The 20,899-nt window shown below is 38.0% G+C and overlaps 1 protein-coding gene across 2 annotated transcripts in view; it reads left to right on the forward strand.

Annotated features, from left to right (window-relative positions):
* Positions 1-20,899, forward strand: part of FHIP2A (FHF complex subunit HOOK interacting protein 2A) — a 33,000-nt gene that overhangs the window by 1,915 nt on the left and 10,186 nt on the right. The window contains exons 2-14 of one of the 2 annotated variants that reach the window (XM_042863803.1): positions 4,121-4,199; positions 6,265-6,434; positions 8,499-8,603; positions 8,946-9,068; positions 11,603-11,641; positions 13,227-13,520; positions 13,852-14,048; positions 15,210-15,324; positions 15,429-15,505; positions 15,611-15,803; positions 16,709-16,878; positions 17,722-17,862; positions 19,427-19,517. In XM_042863803.1, the coding sequence (XP_042719737.1) occupies positions 4,121-4,199; positions 6,265-6,434; positions 8,499-8,603; positions 8,946-9,068; positions 11,603-11,641; positions 13,227-13,520; positions 13,852-14,048; positions 15,210-15,324; positions 15,429-15,505; positions 15,611-15,803; positions 16,709-16,878; positions 17,722-17,862; positions 19,427-19,517 (1,794 nt within the window). The remainder of the gene's footprint in view (positions 1-4,120; positions 4,200-6,264; positions 6,435-8,498; positions 8,604-8,945; positions 9,069-11,602; positions 11,642-13,226; positions 13,521-13,851; positions 14,049-15,209; positions 15,325-15,428; positions 15,506-15,610; positions 15,804-16,708; positions 16,879-17,721; positions 17,863-19,426; positions 19,518-20,899) is intronic. The other variant, XM_042863804.1, reaches the window with a different exon arrangement.

Below are 20,899 nucleotides of genomic sequence, written 5' to 3' on the forward strand. Positions count from 1 at the left end.
ATCAATGGGAGTTCTTTACATCAAAATTGTTCAGGTAGCCCTTCTCCCCATCATTTCTCTGTACAGCACTGACATAAAGCTCCTCTCCTGCCTCAGCGTCCAGAGCCTGCATACTAACCACGTGTTTAAATAGCAGGAGTTTCTATGTTATTAGGTAATAGTTGTTATCTTATCCTCAATGTGCCATCTCTCCAAACTACAACAAGGCATTCCAAAGGTTGGCAGTGTAATATGCGTGAAGTATTTGCCTTTTGCTCATTGTGAGTGTACTGCTCTTTTATTGATTGTCTTCATGGCAGGACTGTGATGAGGCATAAGTGAGACCAGTTGCTTTTTATTAAGGTGTTTTGCTTTTGTGCAGCATCTGGATGAGTAACCACCATTGTGGCACTGTCCTGACAGCAGCAGCTGTAGGTAGGGTTGGATTTGTTGGTAAGAGAGGTGGAGGAGACTGCAGTCTTTGTTCTGCAGTGCAGAATACAAATGTTCTTATTTTATGGGTTAGTATTACTGAATCTCAGGAAGTTTCTGTATGTGTCCTCCTCAAGATGTTTTCCATTAATTTTATAATACTGATACACTTTTATCCCCAGGTTACTCTAGGAATGCTGTATTCTCTGGAAGATACAAACTGTAGTGTACAGTTACAAAGCTGCAAGTTAGGCTTCTTTTTTTCCTCTTATCTCATGTTCTTCACTTGTGTTTCCAGAAAGCAAACACCTTGCCTATACAGCGGTCATCTGCTATGATTTGGGCTCTCAAGAGATGTTTCGTGCTAATAGTGAATTTGAGAGGATATGTTGGAGCTGTGCACGTCGAGCAGAACCATTATGATTTTGATTGTTTCAGATTTTGTAGTTTACAATCAAACAAGACAATTTTGGTGATTTTCCTGGTCATTTGCTACAGATTACTGCTCCAAAATTGTTAACTGCATAACTACTCAGACCAAGATTCATTTTTCTTGAGCCCACTTGATGTAATAAGCTCACATTGCTGCTTGCTTTAATATTGAGCTATTGTTAACATACTGTAATGGCAAAATTGAATGCATGGCTTGCAAGCGTGTGCAGTCTTAATTTTATATTTGAAAGCAATGACCGTTACAAATTCTGTGCATTCATCAACTGAAGAAATAAAACAAACATTCAAGCATTGGCCTTTTTTCAGATTTTCCCACAGGGCAAACATTCAGAATGGTAAAGCAGGAAAATGGAAGAAAAACATCGAATGACTGCTGTGTTTTCTGTGTTTCAGTCGAGGAAGTGAGCATGCACTTCCCTTTGCTTCTCTTTGTCCCAGCTTCTGCTTTCACTTTCCCTCCCCTCTGACCAGCCAGCAGCTGTTGTTCTTTCGTGCACTGTGTTCTTATCTTTGCCAGCTTGTCCAAAAGATACTGAGGGATGTCACCAACTTCACTTTTTTCTGTTGTTTTGTGTGTGTGTGTGTTGAATTGCACTTTTGACAAGTGTACATGAAAACGACAGTCGTGGTTTTTAAATGCACAGAGAAGTTTCTGTGATATACTGAATATTTATAGATGTCTTTGTTCTTGACTTTATTGTGCTTTCTCCTGCGTTACCACTAATTCTGTATACTTTTGAAAGCTGAGTGGAATTGTATTTTGGACAGATTTTGTAACCAGAAGGCTGTAGCTCTGGTCAGAGCTCCCCAGTTCTGAGTACAGCACTTTCTCTGCAAGGATTGATCATGACTAACGTATTGTCACCAGAACGATAGGGCAGCATGTGCTAAGTTTAGCTGCTCAATGAGAACGCTCATTCAGTCGCTCCCAGGAAGCTCGTCCGCTGGAGTTGGGCACCAGATGGAATAGCTAATGGGCATCTGCTCTCATGGGCTGCTTTTTGGGAGTGCTCAGTGAGTGCTGGCCTTTTAGATTACCAACAACACCCACGCTACAGCCTTTGAGATGTTTTTTTCCACAGAAGGGGATTTTTTAACTGGGATTAGGAATCAATAGCTAAAAATTGGTAAGAATGTGAGTAACTGCATTAATATAACTGCAACAAATAACTACTTTTAAAATAACTCCTAATTAAACAAATAGCAGTAATTAAAAGTCTTCACAGTGAATTTTGTTTAGCTTCAGTATCTTACATGCAAGAACCTGTGCTTTAGAAAGAGATTATTAAGATTGGCAACTACAGCATATTCAGTCTCAGCTGGTAGCAAATAATTCATCGTGGATCAGAACCTACAACTTCATTCTAGACTTACCTCACCAAGAAAGGTCAAAGCACATGAGCCAAATGTTTGGGGTGCTTGCATTTTTCCAGTGCTTCCAGTGCTGGGCTTTGTGTATGAGGTGAGATAGTAGTTTTTGCTTTTACCTTATCTTTGTATCTGAGTAACTAAGAAAAGAGATATTTTTTTTCTTTTTCATTTGTTTGGCAGTGTGTATATATACTCACTTCACTCTGAGTTAATGCACAGCTCTGATAGAGTTACATTTCTCTTAAATATGCCCTGAAATAGCTGTGCTGTAAAAGGCATGTTTTTACTAGGTCCATCATCAGTAGGAAGAGCAATTTGGGAGTAGGAAGATTAAAATGCTTTAACCAAGCATGTATCAGAATGGAAACTCATTAGCAGAAAATAGGCACGTAGATGCAGTAGGGATCCCTCCAGCATCTGGTGCTGCACGTGCAGGCTGTGCTGTGGCTGGCTTGTGTGTGCACCTCAATCTGACACTGGTCTGTGACATCACCAAGTGCTTCAATTAAATAGGGCAGGACCTGTCCCTGAACTACCTCTTTTTCTCTGAGTTCTGACCCTTGAGGTGTTTGTTGAGGGAGAGGATGTCTGAGATCTCTCTGTGGATAAATTATTGACAGTGCTGGGAAGTGAAAGCAGCCTCTTCCTGGCACTGCTCAGAGGCACTGAGTTCGTCTGGAAGCAGAAGAAGCTAGAAGAAGTGGAAAGGAAAATTGCATCAGACAAGGATAAATTTTTAATGTTTCCGTGTCTTACTTTGGAAATAGTATGGTCTGAAAAGCCTGTTATTTCTCTGAAGTGGTCTCTGCTCATCACCCTAAGTTGAGTTTTTGGCATAGTTTTATTACACGAAACGATCATTGTGTTGCTCAGCATAGAGCAGCAAGCATGACGTGTGAGGCCTGAGACAAAATGCCTTGTGCTCAGTTTCTTTTTAATATCATAGTAAACTTCATAATAAAGCAAACTGGTTTGAGCGCTGCGAGGTGTGCAGAGACAGCTGTGCTGCTCTCAGTGCCTGGCTGTGGAAATATGAAAGACTTCATCAGTCCCCAGACTATCAGGGACTGGATAAGCAGTGTAAATTTGATTGCCTGCTACCGTGTGTGAGGGCACATTTCATCATGTGTTACAAGTGCAGATAGTTACCGAGCACCACTGCTTCTTGCATTTCGAAGTCCTGTGTGCAAAGGGTCAGGAAGCATTAGTATCCCACTTTTTTTATCAAGACTTGGTGTGAGGTTCGTATAGTCAGGTTTATGTCTTTAGCAGTATAAAGCGCCACTAAATTCAAGGCAAACACTGATATAGAAAAGTTGAGATGCTTTTTCAAAGAGACTAAACCCACACCATGGCTTTGCTCCTGTAGCACGTTCCTTTTCCTGCATGCCAGCTGTGCTCATAAATTCCTTCAGAAAAAAAGGAGCTTCTCTTTTTTTTTTTCAAAAATGAAGTAGCACATTTGTTAAGAGACAGAACAGTGCCTCAATTCCAAAGGGTGGATTTGATGTGTAAAAAGGAAAAAGATCCAGAAGCTGGGGCTAATTGGAAGAAGCTAATCAGTATTTTTAAGAGACCGGAGGGAAGAAGGACAGCTTATAAGAAGGGAAGATGGCATCAAGAGAAGATTTTAAGAAAAAAACATGACTTTTACTGTAGAAAAAAATTCTGAGTTCTGAATAGCTCAAATCCACTTTTCTTGTGTTGCTTTGAATAGATTGTCTGGTTGTAGAGACATCACTGAGATGGTTAGTGGTGTTCACGTCTAGTCAGTAAGACATGGGTCTCCGTTAGTCTGTAGTAGTTTGATTCCAAAATTCACTTGAATCTCTGCAGAAACGCATTTATTTAATTCCTAACCTATTTTTTCTTCTTTTCCCTGTAGCTTGCACCTTCCCTTCCATTACAAGAAGATTTTGTTTACCACTGGAAGGCAATCACTCATTACTACATAGAGACTTCAGGTAAGTGAAAAAATGCTCTGGTTTTACATCTTTGTGTGAAAACTAGAGTTCCCAATTTCAGTGTTGTTAAAAAGATTTAGAAAATGAGTCATGTATTTCATCAAAATATCAAGAATAATAATTATTAATTAGAGATAGAATTAGATTGTGTACCTCTTTTTATCCCTAAAATTGTCAGCACAAACAGCTGTGGAAGAAAGGTCATTTCCTGACTGTTGCATGGGGAATTGTCCCTTTTCATATGTGACCCAATTTCTGCCTTCATGTATTCTGTTTAAATTAAACAGACAGCTACAGGCATGTAGTGCCTGCTTTTAACCTTTTTATTGTTTGACGTTGGGCATCTACAACCCCCTGAGCAGCCTGAGCCAGCACCTCACCACTCTCTCAGTGAAAAAACTTCCCTGACATCTCATGGTAATCTCTTCCCCCTTAGTTTACAACTATTTCTCCTTCTCCTGTCACTGTTTACTCATGTAAAAAGTTCTGCTCTTCTACAAAATCGGTATTCTTGTGGAATTATGGCTGTAGTTGTTTGTTCTTAACCTTTTCTTTGGTTTCCTTCAGCAGATATGCAACACATCCATTTTCAATTTTTAATTCTAGTTTAGTAGTTTAAAAGGTGAATGCTGCCATGCTTTCCTCAAGCTTATTGATTCTGCATTTCTGTTAGAGTAGCTATGCAGTCTGTGTTTCTGTCTGGCACAGGTGATGTTGTTTATGCCAATACTTACTCCTGCAAACTGAAATTTGACCCCTGTTCTAAATACTCATCTATCAGAATGCCATGTGATCTTTCCCAAGGTGGAAATGAGAGTGGTAGAGGAGAACTGATACGATTATGTAGTACAGAATAAAAGCTGAACTATCCCACAGTCTTTCAAAAGACTTGTGAAAAATAAGTTTTTGGTCAGTGGATAGATTTCTGTGCTCTTCTGTGGAAGCAGAGTTATCCCTAAGAAACTGCAGCAAACAGTAGGATAATTAGAGGTTGTGGTAGAGACCAAAATCACTCTGATGTGGCAGTTTTCCCTTGTGTTCTTGTTGCCATTTGCATGCAACTGGCAGTTATTTTTAGATGATCACATAAAAAGTAGTAGCTATTTCCCTAGAGGGCTATTTGTTCAAGGAGAATTTAGCTGGAAAAAAAAGCAAAATCTGTACACATATGGATGTGCTCTACTGCATGTTAATGCCACAGTTATCTCCCACTGCCAGTGACATAAATCCAGTGTTTCATGACTTCACTACTTGATCAGTATCTTACCCTTTCCTTTGTAAAATGGAACAGAATGCTATCTTAATGCAGAAAGTGTAAGAACCAAACCTAAAATTTCATAAAGAATAAACAGCATAGATCACGGATGGCTTTGTTGTTGTTATTGTTGGAAAAGCCATTTTATTTATCTAGTTAGCAAAGGAACTAATCAGATGCTAGTTAATTTGATCTGTTTTTCAATTTCAGAATGCTGTGCAAAGAGGAAGTTCTTGAGACAGAATGGATGCTAACTGAAAGATTGAGAATTGTATCTCACTCTTATTAAGTTTGGTTTCTGGCTGCAAAAGTTTTCTTTACTGTGTGGTTAATACATGTTTTGAAATCTGACATTTCACCTTTATCCCAATGCAAGGTTAAATACCTGCCTAATTTATATTTCAGTTTACATTTTCAGATATGGGTCTGAAAGCTCATTTTAAGAAATGGTAAAACAAACAAACAAACAAACAAAAACAACAAACAAAAAACAACTTCATTTTTCAGGGCTCTGCAGTTTTTTGCTGTTTAGGTAAGATTTCTTAAAACTGAACATCCAGAACCTCCACTTTATTTTCAAAATTTGGTCCAGTAGGTGTTCATATATGTTTTAAATGTGTATATCTATCTTTTAGATTGTATATATGCATATATAAATTGCATGATAGCTTCCTACTGTCTGTTTTTGTGACTTTCATATAAAATATTCCTCAAATGAGTTATCTTATTTTTAAATCTTAAATTTGGGACTGGACTTAAGAAAAATAAGACCAATAGTTGTCATTTTTGATTGTATTTTTTCTTATTTAGATGACAAAGCACCTGTGACTGATACCAACATTCCTTCTCACCTGGAACAGATGCTGGATATTCTAGTTCAAGAAGAAAATGAGAGGGAATCGGGTGAAACGGGGCCGTGTATGGAGTATTTGCTACATCACAAGATTTTGGAGACACTTTACACGCTAGGAAAAGCTGATGTATGTACTACTCTGCAGAGCAGGTTATCTTTTGTATGGGCTGTGGCTGTGATAGGGAGTGAAAATCTGGAGTAGATGGTAGTGTGGGATGCTACAGGATGAAGTAAATAGCTCTTTGCTTATGTTATCAGTGTATCACAGATAATAAATAGTCTTTCACAAGTGTGATCAAAGTGAACCAACCAGTAAACTGCTGACTAAGGCAGAACACAGATTTATTAATCAGGACTCTGATACTGAGTGAAACTAGAAGTAGGAAAACGCTAGAAGTAGGACATCCACAAGACAGCGTTTTCCACCCCTCTGGTTAGTGTTGGGAGATTCTTGGGTGAAAAGTGCTACGTTAAGTAACATATTTTCCATAACATATGTTTCCATTTTGTGAATGTGAGTGGTTACTGCTCAGATGGACTCCATGTCAGAAATCACTGACTTAAGCTGATCCCGAGACAGTTTGTGCATCTGAATCTTTGACACGATTCCAGCCTATGGCATTGCTGTCTGGTCATTCTCACATGTGCTGTGTGGCACGTGAAATTAACTTCATGGTCTTGGTGCATTTTTGCTGATGTCTTTCTTGGCACACTTAGGAGCTGAAATTCATGGGATTGAATGAATCATAGGGTGTGTTAACTTAGCAGCCATTGTACTGAACTGCAGATGCAGTTAGAAAAGCGTGGTGTGTCCTGAAGGAAGGATGAAAAGAGCTCTCTGTGGTTTCATTTTCACTTCACCTTTTACACATCCTCAGGAGTTTTTAATCTACTTAATTTTATGTACATAGACAATATAAGTTACTAGCTGTCTGAACTTAGGATATTTCTTGCTTCTGTAGAACCAAATCTCTACAATTAGTGTTATTGCACCTCCTGTCCTTTAGCCAAGCTATGATGCCTGATACCGATGTGATGAAAATACAGAAGTGCTCAGGAATATGACTTCTTTAGCAGTTATAAACTTCACAACAAATCAAGAAGAAATCTAGATTTACGTGAAGCAAGTAATTTGTAGTATGTTGCTAAGAGTTAAATAATTTTGCACTCATTTAGGTATGCCTTTACAAGCAATTCTTGTACAGCTTGTCTTTATGCTTTGCCACTTGTGGGTTGATACATCTGAAACACACATTTTGGTGCTTGCAGGATGTTTCAAAGATCTGTTAGGAGAATAATACCCTTCCACAGCACTCACTTAGACTTACTGTGTTGCTGTTGATGTGCCCTGGTGGTTCAAAACTTGTCATTCTCTGTAACAAATTGCTTGACAACTAAGTGATAATTATGGTTTGATAACCTAGGGATAATTACCTTGGCAGGAGTAGCAGGTTAGGCTTCTTCTTGGCTGCTGCCACACACTCTGTTCACTAATTTCTATTAGCAGAACTGTTGTTAAGGGTGTGTGTAATGAACCAGGTCAGGGAAATTATGCAGATTAAAATCAATGTATAGAAAGAAGTAACAGCTTTTCTTATATTGTGTTAGGACGTGAGAGTTGGGAGGATTTAGCCAGAAACAGAGGTACGTGCAGGGCCATGTGCCATCACTTCTGATGGAGATAGGAAAGTACTTTCATGTGACATTGTGTATGGGAGGCAGTAGAACATGGGCATGGGTGTTCCATAGGCACTTATGATTTATATTCTGCTGAATCTCAGGGAAAGCAACGGCGTTTTCTTGTCCTGGAACATCTGTGCATTTGTAAACACATAATCTGTCTAGGGTTAATGGCTCATTGATTTAAAAAACCTTTGGTGGACACTTCAGATGTTTGTATTTTATTATCGTGTATTCGTATGTACTGACTCATTGAATTGCTGGGTTTTGTGGCACAATATCCTAAAAGAAATCTGACTATTAGGCAATTAATTCAGAGTTTATTTTCCTGGGGACTATTTTTGATGGGGATATTTCCTGGAAAGATTGTCGAAATCTGCACTACAGCGATTAATTGAAAGTATGGATAAATGATTCCTGTTTGATCTTAGTGGTTCCAAATGACAGTGAGAAACGTGTTTCTCTCCACACTTGTTACATTACTGTTAGTGTTCATCTGTTCTTGTTCCAGTGTCCTCCAGGAATGAAACAGCAAGTTTTGGCTTTTTATACAAAACTTCTTGGAAGAATACGGCAACCTCTTCTTCCCCACATCAATGTGCATAGGCCAGTGCAGGTACTGTTCAGATTTTTAAGTAAACTGTGTTTTTGTATGACAAATTTCTCTTACTCTGTTTTAGCAAATGATATCTTTATGTTTTTTTTTTATTCTCGAGTAAGTTAAACTACTGCTTAAGTATAGGATCAGTTTTAACATACTGCCAGTTAGATTCTTGAACTGCAGCTGTAGTACAAGTCATAAGAAATCTTCACAACAGTCTTAAATTCAGAGCAAACATTCAATTCAGTAATCACACACCATCATAGTATGTGAATGGTAAAGAATCCCATCCACAACTCCTGAAGAAAGCTGTAACTTCCTTCCTGTCTTAATTGCTCATTTTTCTGTATGTGACAGAAACTGATCAGGCTGTGTGGTGAAGTTCTGGCAACACCAACAGAGAATGAAGAAATTCAGTTTCTCTGTATAGTATGTGCAAAACTGAAGCAGGATCCATACCTGGTCAACTTTTTCCTTGAGGTGAGTAAAACAAATCTGACTTTTTCCACATGTTTTTATGTAAGAGTGGGTCATGGACAAAATCTGTAGAGAACAGGAGGTAGTATGTTGGACTTCATAGCTTAGTTTTCGTTCAGTGTGTGATTGCTTTTTTTCTGTGGTATTAAAAATCTTTTCTTTCACTTCCAGAGACTCATATGTCCCATAATTTTTACCTCAAATTTCATTCAGGATTCCCATGTAGCTGCTTGAGGTTCTTTCCCTTTGAGCCTTTAGAGGGCACTCTCCAAATTACAAAATCAAATTTTGTTAGTCCTGGGATTAATAGGGATTGTAATGTAGAGCATCATGAGGAGGCCTTGAGCTTCCTTGTTATTTTGTCATCAGCCCAGTGAAGGCTATTGTGCAGATTGCATTGGTCGCTGGAACCTTGTGGACTGCTTAGTGTTCTGTGGGCTTGGGCTCTCATTTGATAGTGACACATATGGTCTAGCTGCAGTGCCAGCTCACAATCTACAATATGGCATTATATTCCATCTGTAAGAAAGCCAAATATCTTTACTCTCATCTTGGAACTTAACACATAGCATTGATGAAACCAGAGTGGGAGGACAAAGAATTTATAGAGACTCTCCATTCCCATTTAGAAAGAACATATAAAAGTTTAATTTATTAAAGTATATTTATAAGTTCTTCATTTTCCCACTTTGATGTTTGCTGGAAGGGCACAGTATCTATTAAGTGTGTGATACATAGCTGAAAAGATGTAGATTTGCTATACTTCAGGAATATTTTATAAGTTTTCCCCAACAATCTCTAGCAACAGAGGCTGATAAACAGCAAATATCTGTTCTTTCCCACTTATAAATCAATTAGTAGAATCCATCTTGAGTTTTTTACTTAATTAAGCTATCTCAATTGCCCTCGTATCCACAGTAGTAAAAATTGTATAAGGGCTGAAGATTCCATGTTTCAATATTAGAGGCATTTAGCAGAAAACTACTGTATACATTACATGCAGAATATGGTAGAAGTCTAAACCAGGATGGTTTTTGATGCGATATGTGTAAATTGTATGGTTTAAAAGAAGAATTAAAACCCTCTGAATAACTTCTCTGCTCAAATAATTGCCCTGAAGTCAAATCCAGGGAATGGCAATCATAGAAACTACAAATATTTTGTCAGACATCAGTTGTTTTTTTTTTTTTTTTTTAATACAGCAAGATTATAATCTTAAAAATCTTGGCATGGAAAACCAGGTGATTCCTAATTTCAAAGAGATTCCAGTTTCTCAAAATGCTGAGTATGAAGTTCAGGCAAGCTGAGGGACGTTCCTTGTCACTCTTGCTTCCTTTACAGAATTATTCTAAACGTTGTAGCCGAAGGCAGATGTCTTTCCTCACTTTTCATAGTTTTTTCCAGATAAGCTTTTGGGTTGCAGAGTTGCCCTCTATTAGAAGAGGATGTTCTGGTTGTTCCTGTCTGTGCCTCTTAGAGGTGCTGTAGTGACTTGGTATCTGCTTCTGACCTTCAAATGCATGAAAGGGTAAAGTTACAGAACTCTGTGTGGCATTTAACTCTCAGATCTCTAACATTTAAGCTGAAAAGCAGATACATCTCTCCAAAACAGTCTGCCTGTATGTCAGTAAGTTTTACTTCCTTCTGTAATTTTTTCTGATGAGGCCCTGTAGTCATTCGTGACCTTAAAGAAAAGGAGTATCCATAGGCCTAGACTTTTCCTTTTATGATTCCGTATCAAATACCTCACTGTTAGAAAGCTGTTTATAATTTAATAAGATCTTTCACCTATCTTGCTTAACTGACAAGGCTATTTGGTGTAACAGTATCTCTTTAAAGATACTTTTAAATACACTTTAGATATTTCTTTGAAAGTTACTTTTGTTGTGGAAATAAGAGGTGCATTCCTTGCTTTAAAGCCTTTAAAATCCATGTGGTAATTTTTTATTTTTTTGCTTTAATGTATTCCATTCTTTAAACTGTTTTCCCTGTTCTTATTTAAAGAGAACATACATAGGAATATTTGACTTACCTTCTTTATCTGAATCGTTATTATATGCTAAACATGTTAATCATGTTTTTTCCCTTTCCTTTCCTCCTAAGTTGGCCCATCTCATCTCACCTTGCAACTGATTGTTCTGTACTATGGGAAACTTGCTTTTCTGTTTTCAAACTGTTCTAATATAATATCTATTAAAAAGCTGCACCTTCACTTTGTAAAATGAAAAATACTTTCTCTATTCACTTCTACTTTCATTACTACAAATTGCCAGGTTTATATTTTTTGCTATAAATTGAGTGGGCATTCATATTAGCTATGCTATCACCTGGTTTTTCCACAGAATTCTTTTTAAGTCTGAAGTTGAAGAGTCACACAGTATCACTCACCACAGGTATTGGAACTCAGTAGTTACGTATTAGGAAAACACAGAAGTCTATTTGTGTAGTGTCTGCTCTCTGCTGATACTGAGTTCACTTGGAGGAGTACTTTATCTAGAAAACACTGAGTGTATGTTTTATGTAACCTTTTCTATTAGGTCATTCAGGATCCTGTTTTGCACCTTTGCAGGAGGCAGGTGAGCAGCTAAGCTGCGGAATTGCATGATTAGAAAACAGGAAGCTTAAACACATGCAAAAGCTCTGCTGATGTGTTGTTGGATGTACAGACTGCTTTGTATTATTTGCCAATGCAAAAGTAATGAGCTACAGACAAATTTCTGGGGGCATTTATACATTTTGTGTGTGTTAGGTCTCGCATCAGTGCCTGAAGTAATAGGTTGCTGTAAGATAAAGTAAATACTTGACAAAACAGTATCTAATCTTTGAAAGCCCTGAGTACTACTTGAGAAGTGCGAACAGTACCATATAATCCAGGATTTAAAATGCAGTTTCAGGCTCCAGCTCTGCTTGATGTGCAAGGATTGTAGTTCTCATCCAGGTATTCCCATGGATTGATAACTTATGTGGGAGATGTTAGAGGAGTTTAGAAGATGCAGTGATACACTAACGTGGCTCAGAGAAACCCATTCTGGGTGCTTTGCCGCCCGATGCTTTTCACATTGTTACAAAATCTGTTGAAGGAGTCATTTTTCTTCTGTAGTCAAAAATCATAGAATCACATCCTACTTTTTTTATAGCATGCAGTGTGCTGCTTTTACCACCGGGTTGCCTCTCCAGGGATGTGGTTATATGAGTCTATCATACCGTTCAGTACAAATTCTGCATGCAGAACGCACATCAAGTGAACAAGCATTCACAGTAATGCTGTAGTTTGCTGCCTGTCCCTGCTGGTTTGTATGCACTAAACACCATTAACCCCAAATGGTTACTCTTTAAAATTGTTAATGCTTGAGATGTATTCGTAATAATTTTGGCTTTATCCTAGAGGAGAGAAACCCTTTGGATTAATAAACTCACTGCTGACTTGAAAAATTGTCCTGTGCTGAAGTCTCGTTTATAGTTCTGATAAAGCATTCTTCACTGTGCTTTTGACAGAGGAGCACTGAATTTTTGCCATGGTGTGAGTTTCTTCCTGGCCTCTCAAAGCACAAATTTAAATGCCTCTGTTAGTGCGGGAGATGAATTTATAGCATCATGCTAAGTAGAGATAGTTTACAGCATCTAGCAGGGTTCACTGTGATCTGTTACAGTAGCTGGTGCCCCCAGTGCTAGCTTACACTATCTTCTATCCATTTTATCTTTTAAACATTTTCTTCTATTTGGGAGTACTTTGCTGTTATAAAGTGTTTGGTGGGGTTTTTTTTCCCCATTCTCACTGAAGGTGTTATCTCAAGAAGTTTAGAGTGAGTTCCTCTCCAGGTGGAAATTCTGTAGTGTGTGCTAATGTCAAAAGGTGCCCTCATAGAGTAAATGAAACAGTATAATGAAATGAAAAATAAAAATGAAATCAGATAAATGTCACAGAGTGGGCAAAGCAAGAATGCCTCAAAGTGAAAGGCCTTAGCAGAAACTTAAGTGGACTGAAAAATGTTGTAGATTTAAAGACTCACCTGCTGTTGCAAACCATTACGTTCTATGTGGTTACTGTATCCAGCCTTGCAAAGTACTACTTAAATGCCGATGTAAAAAAAATTGGAGTAGGTTTGTGCTTTAGGATGAACCGCAATTTCAGCTTTTTAATTCCCACAAAATGCTTTGCAGAGTAAGTTGAAAGCAATGGCTTCCAAAGAATCAACAAACTTAATCACAGAAGACATGCTGAAAGGCCAGGACTCGTTGGCACCAGACACGGGGCAGCCCATGCAGCCTGAAGAAACGCCTGGCACTGCTGGAGCGGAGCACATGGAAAAGGAAGATGAGCTTCCTCAGCAGGCAGATGATCTGTCTTTCAGTCTGGATGAACTAAATGTCACATCATCACCTGAGTCCTCCACTGTTTGTCCAAATCAAGACTATAATTTGGTGAATTCTCTACTTAATCTCACCAAAAGTCCGGTGAGTGATTTTATTTTGTGCGATGCGATAAAATGAAGTCATTTGGATGTGGTGTGAAATTGGTAGAGGGAATGAAGTTGCATATGTGTGTGGTCTGTACTTTGAATATAAAAAGTAATTCAAAGATTTTTGTGACTGGCTTTTGTAAATTGATTATTCCCTTTTACTAGAAATTCACGATAAATAAATGTTAATGACTGAAAAAGAAATAAAGAAATGTTTTCATTAACTGGGGGGGAATGGAGAGACTGTTGTTCGGGAGGTGTTTGCTTCTGGATTTCAAGTGATATTCATTCACTGCCTGATTAATTCTTCCATGCTTTTCTGCCAGGATGGCCGGATAGCTGTGAAGGCTTGTGAAGGGCTCATGCTTTTGGTGAGCTTGCCAGAACCTGCGGCTGCCAAGTGCCTGACTCAAAGCACTTGTTTATGTGAATTGCTGACAGACAGGCTGGCCAGCCTCTACAGAGCCCTTCCTCAGTCATTGGATCCCTTAGACATTGAAACAGTGGAGGCAATTAACTGGGGGTAAGAATTTTCTTTTTGTATTTAATACCTGAGGTGACTTTACACCCCTTCCTGATGCTCATTTACTGTAGCTAATTACGTAAAAGGTATAAATTGTTTACACCCCCATGCTAGTCTAAGGAGCAGAGTTTAGGTACAGCAGGAACACCTTAGATGTGCAGTGTACTCATTATTTCTGCCATAGATTTGGCTGCCAGTCCATTGCAAAGATCCCTCAGGGGATAAAGTTTTCCACTGAATTACATTGGCAATTTATGGTGGTGTTTCTGGAGTCTCGGGTACAGATAATTTTCCTGTTCAGACGTCAAGTATTTAAGAAACATAGTCAAACTTTTCACTGTACATGGTGAGCCCTGTATGGTGCAGCAGAGGTCAGGAGTAAATTTGATAGCATGCTCTTGCTGTAAACTCTTTATGGTAAAAAAGAAGATGGAAAGAGTTACTGCGTAACAGTTTGAAGGAAAAGATACGTGCTGTTAGCCTAACTGCTTGTCGTATTCTCAATTTTAGTGCTTGTTCCCACTCTGCCTTCATTGTTAGGAATCACTCATGGTCTGTTAGTACACAGACAAAAAGTGGGTTTTTGCAAAAGAATATTTTGGTTGAAATTCGAAGTTTGAAGAAAAAAAATGATAACTTTGAATAGTGGGATAAGTAATTATCAAACTGCTTAACCAAAGAACACGGTGAATTGGTTATGCCTTACAGCTTTTAAATGCAATACATACTTTTTTTTTCCTAAGGATACCACCTAGTTCAGGTATAGGCTGTGTCATTTTGGTAGTTTTGATTGAGGTCACTTATGGAATAGAGAAGAACAATTGCCTTCATTTTATGGACTCTGACTACAGGAGTTAGTGATGTTAGTGGGCTGTGTTCCCTGGGAGAGCAGACTGGGTGATCGATAGTCCCTGCTGATTTAAGAAATCCTTAACCTTGGTATTTCCACTCAGACTTTTTTGCTGGACATACAGTGTATCCTTTAAAATGCCTTTCTGTGTAACGGTAGCACTTCCAGATTGGTAGAGACAGGCAAAACTATTTTAATGTTCATTTCATTGTTAGTACATTGTTAATGATGCTATTAAGTTCAATGACAATAGAGTCCAATGTTCTTTAAGTGCTTGTAGACTAAATAAATATTTTCCATACATGCTCTAGTTTGGATTCCTATAGCCACAAAGAAGATGCATCTGCTTTTCCAGGGAAAAGAGCGTTGATATCATTTCTTTCATGGTTTGACTACTGTGATCAACTCATCAAAGAAGCACAAAAGGTTTGAAATGTTTACAGATGATACAACTATATTCAGCAAATAAAGAGTTCCAGTTGTCTCTTAGCTTTTGAGTTTAAGACGTGCCATCCTGTATTTTGTTTCAGATTGCTGCTGTTGCTATGGCAAAAGCTGTGCGGGAACGATTTTTCGTTGATGTTATGGAACCCCAGCTGATGCAAACGTGAGTAGCATCCTACAAAACACAACAGAGCAAAATCTAAGTCAAGCTGATTTCTTCTTATCAGCTGAAATCCAGTGCGTATCTGACACTAAATTTATTGTTCAGCTCAGAAATTGGAATCCTCACATCAACTGCGTTATTGCATCGCATTGTTCGTCAAGTAACTTCAGATGTCCTACTGCAGGAATTAGTTTATTTTGTACTTGGAGAACACAGAGAGCCAGAAACTTTGCCAAACATCAACAGGCATCCATTGCGACACAGGTTAATCGAACACTGTGATCATATTTCTGATGAGGTAAGAAGTGGAATTGATATAATAACGTGTGCTGGCCAGCTCTGTCCTGCACAGAGCTTGTAGAAATGCCATGAGGTTTTTGTATTTGTGTCAACCAGCTTTGGTGAGGAAGAGTTCTGGCTGCCACTCCTGTAAATTCCCTTCAGAAAGGGAAGGCCCAGCTATTTCTTCTAGCTAGCACATTGCAACAGTTAATAATGATTAGCTTGTCTCCAATGCATATCTATTTGGGCTTGCTCATCTATAATATTGCCCAAAATTGTTTTCTGTAATCGCATTTTAATTTACGTTTTATTATATGTTGCATCATTGTTATTTTCTGTGTTGTGTCAGTTCTGTCATATTAACACATAAAGTATGATTAAAAACAAACTATTTTTTGTGTGAACTACCCAAGGTCAGAGAATAAACATGGTGCCAATTAAAAAATAATAGAGTAACTTTAAGCAGTTTACATACAAAAGACCTTAATAAAAAAATTGATTTCAGTCAAATTATTCTTTAGGAACTGCTTCTTTATTTATTTATTTTTCCTCACTTGCACAGAGACAACTGTCCTCTGGTGTGGATCTGATTATAATACACAGAAAGCTAAGTTGTTCTTAGGATGTTTTTTATTTTATTTCTTTGGCAGATTTTAGAAGAGTTTTTGTTTTATAGGAAAAAAAATACATGCACATATTGTTCGTCAGATGTATAAACAGGGATGGAGAGTCCACACACATACATTCAGCATGATGATTTCATGATGATTTCCTTTTTTTTTTTCCCTTTTTTTTGTAATTTTTATTGCTTTCACAGTATAAATAAGTAATTGTGATGTTCTGTATACAAACAGTGGAAGACAGACTGCAGTTTGGACAGTGATGAATCACTTTGTGGAATTTTTGCTTTTTACATTGCAGATCAGCATAATGACTCTACGAATGTTTGAGCACCTTCTGCAAAAGCCTCATGAGCACATTCTCTATAACTTGGTTCTGAGAAATTTAGAAGAAAGAAATTACACAGAGTATAAGCCACTGTGTCAAGAAGATAAAGATGTGGTAGAGAATGGGCAGATTGCAGGAGCAATGTAAGTTTCTTTAAGATGTTTTTGCACAGTTGAATTGGATCCTTCTTTTTAAAACCAGGGGTTTTAGTAATTGAAGGAAAAGTGAGCACAGTGAGCACATTGTGTGTTCTGTGTTTTCAGCTGTAACTACAGTGAGCGTATGTGAGGTGATGCACAAATTGCTACCTCACCAACTGATGTGATTTGTTGGAAGGGTATCAGAAAAGCTGAAATTCTCAAAAGCTTCTTTTCTGCACTAGGCGCAGCAAGATTTTCATTTAGCAATTTACTTAGGCATCTACTTAGCTTAAGCTCATGCAAATTCATACTATATTCAGTAAGATTACTCCTAAAGTCAGTCAGTCATTTAGGTGTCCTGCTTACATTTATGTTCTTTAGCCATTTTTGGATGGAAAAAAAAATTGGGAGATGCTTTAAGTATTTTTTTTTTAAATACTACAGCTAACTGTTGTGATTTATTTTTTTTTACCTAATGGAGGAGGGATAAGGACTAGTCACATCCAGCTATTCTACCATCTTAATTTGGATTTTTCTGAGTCATCTAAAATAGCCTGATGATTTCCCAGAGTGTAAGCATCTCTTAAATGAAAAATATGTCTACAGAGTTTGAGATTTAATACACTGATTTTGTACCAGTAAAACAAAACAAATTTTGCTGGATATGTGTAAAGGTTAGCATTTCTGCATGTTAACATGATAAAAAGCTGTGCATATGGCAGCATTCTGGACAATCTCGTAGCTGTTCAGAGATGAAAAACAGAAAGCATGCCTTTTAGTCCAGAGAATTTCTTGCCTTCCATAACATTCTGCAAATGATTCTTTTTGTCTAATATAATCTCACAGAGACCTGGAGGAAGATCCGCTGTTTACTGATCTGTCTCCAGATAACACTGGGGCTCAAGAGTGGCTCAGTGTTTCTCCACCTGTCAGTCCAGAGCATCCAAAAAATGATGGGAAGACTGAAGTTCATAAAATTGTAAATAGGTAAGTTTGAAACAAACGCTGAAGGAAATCTCTGGATGTGTGGGTGTCTGCACACACTGTGCATACCAAATGTACTCTGTAATGGGTGTTGTTCTGTGCCAGCTGGTAAAATGACTCCACAGAAGAAAATTGTGGCACTTTATCAGAAAACTACTCCCAAAAGATTAGGGCTTTGCAACAAGTACAGATAATTCAGCATAAACTTGAAGAATAGATAAGCTTTACAGCTAATGGTCCAGCTGAATATCTGAATTCTGAATAAAAGCCTCATTAATGTAGTGCTTTCTGTTCTCAAAAAAAAAAAAAGAAGGGAAAAAAACCTCCCCCTTTCCAATGTTCCTTAAGCACTTATATAAAAGGAAATGATTGCTGTGCTAGAGATAACCTTCTGTTCCCTGAAAACCAGGGGGCATCTCTGTCACCTGTAACATACCTTTGTGCATGCTAAACATACTGTAAATTGGATATCACAAAGAGGACAGGTTCTCTTCTAAGCATCTTAGTGATGGTAATTCTATTAGCAACTAACATTAGGACAAATGCAGTTTGCTCTGTTAATACACTTTAGCAAAGCAGCACTGGTATTTCAGTGCTGTCCTATCTGCGTATCCAGAAATAATCAAAGGTGTTTGCCAAAGGCAGCAAACAGCCCAAGGACAGGCAGCACACAGTGAAGTAGTTGCTGCTTGCCTTCTTTCCTCCAGTACTGCTATATATAGTTTCCAGTGGAAATGATTTGGAAGGAAGATGAAAACAATTTCCTGATTCCATCAGTGAATAGAAATGTTTCAGGATTTCCAGTGTCTTTCAGATTTGTTTTTTCAAATAAGATGAACACTGTATGAAAATTCAGCTATTACATATTTCTGCACAGAGATCTTCCAGGAATCTCCAGAAGTTCTTAGTGTACGGAGAAAGCAGAGCTTTAGGAAAAAGGGTCCAAAAACTGAGTGTATTTCACTGTCTGGAAATTGTAATTGTTTTTTTTTTAAAAAAAAAAAAAGGCTTTAATGACATCCCCTCTTTAATAAGATTCAGAATTTCCTGAAGTTACTTGGGCCAGATATTGGTGAATTAATAATGTTGTATGGTAAATGTACCCTGATAAGGGTATGCAAATTTTCCTGTACATTTGTAGATACTTAACTGCCACAACAAACTGTGGGAAATAGAACTGCCTGTGCAGTAGGCTAAGAAATTTGAACTCCTTCAGTAGTTCTCCTTCATTTATTCCCCAGTGAATTTTCCATATGCTCTGGTAATATGGAGATTGACCTTTAGCAAACACCTGACCTAGTTATGACTATTCCTTTTCATGCCCATTCTGTCTGCTCATTTTCAGAATGTGCTGTTGTTACATAGAAAAGTTCTGAAGTCTGTGTCTTTTTATAAATAGTTAGAATACTTAAATAGATACTATATTCTCTGTGCATCTCATAAAGTTGCAGTTGGATTAATTGGCCAGACAGTTCAGCATTGTGTACGCTATTGCAGATGATGAAAAGGTATTGATCTTGTGCACTGTGGATTATAGATATTCATTAACATTCCTTTGTCTCTTCAGTTTTCTCTGTCTTGTACCCGATGAAGCTAAGTCCTCATACCACGTGGAGGGTACGGGTTATGATACTTACCTCAGAGATGCCCACAGACAGGTAAGTCTTCCTCATTCCTTGAGAATTTGAAATGCTGATGTGGGTATACAAAAGGTTCTATAAATAGTCCTACTACATGCATCTTTTAGTAATGGAAGATGGGAAAATTCCGTTCTTATTTTCTAATGAAATCTCAGCTTTAGAGATTTCTTTTGATTGTGAATCCACCTTGTATTACTCTAGTGGGAATAACGGATGGCATTAAATGCATTAATATTCATATAACAAATACACTGAGAGAAAATCTGAACTGCAGATAGGTTCTTAATTTGCTTTTGCATTTATCTGCATTCTCTTGGAGAATTGCCTGCCAAGCTGTTTGAAAGGACTAAAGGGAAATTAAAATGCTGCATAGGAATTATGCAATCTGGGACTTCAAAAATAAAGGCACATCATAGGGAATGCACAGCCTGAGGCGTTCAGGTTTCCAGTTGATAGTTCTGGTAGGAAGGGAAATCTTTATGATTTACTAATTTGAAATAAATACAGCTTTTGTTTTCACAAATGTAGTCTGAAGCGTCCTCGGTCAGAGGTCACTGTTTTTTTTCTGCTTTCTTACTGAAGCCCCGTGACTCTTGTATGATAGAAAAAGTTGTGTGCAGGAAAGTAACTGAGGGCTGTATTTTGTAGGTTGTTTAAGAACTCCGTGGTCTCTGAATTGTGATATCAGCAGTTTAGGATGAGAAGCTTGGATTTCTGTATTTATTGTATTGTTTTATCTGTAGTGTCTACTGATAAGAAAGGGAATAGAAAATAGAGAACAAGGAAAGAAAGGTTGAGGTAGAATTCCCCTATGTTCTATTCTTAGATGCCAGAAAATACATATCATCCTTGTACTTCTTTTTTGCCTTGGGAAAAAGAGTATTCTGGGAGTTATTAGAGAAAAGAATTGGTTTCTGTCACTTCCTGACAGTGATATGGCTACTCTTAAAATATTTCTCCCCTAAGAATAGCACTGCCTATTGCTGTTACTACATCCAAATAGCCTTTCTGCTTCCCTACGTCTATTCCTGGAGGCCTGTGCAAGTATGTAAGCTGCACACAGTGAAGTCTGTTTTGCCTCACTTTTGCTACTGTTTATTCCTGCTTTCCTTAATTTGGTTCATATTTGGTGCTCCTTTCAAGGTATAATTCCAAGAGAGTGAGACACCAGGCAGCTCCCAGCAAATCAGAGGCAGAAGCCGATAAGCAACTGGGAAAGACTGCTGTGGGTGGTAGGAAACAGAGGGAAGAGAAAGCCCTGCAGTACGTTGAGTTTGTATCACCTGCACATCCACGTGCCTTCCCTGTCCTGGGAACTGGCGAGCGGTCTGGGTTGGATGTTGAGATAAGCTGTGCATAATAATCAAACACAGATTATTAAGCTGTGCATAATAATCAAA

The sequence above is a fragment of the Lagopus leucura genome, unplaced genomic scaffold, assembly GCF_019238085.1.
Source record: "Lagopus leucura isolate 7727_CA_CO unplaced genomic scaffold, USGS_WTPT01 Super-Scaffold_741, whole genome shotgun sequence".
In the NCBI taxonomy this organism is placed as follows: domain Eukaryota; kingdom Metazoa; phylum Chordata; class Aves; order Galliformes; family Phasianidae; genus Lagopus; species Lagopus leucura.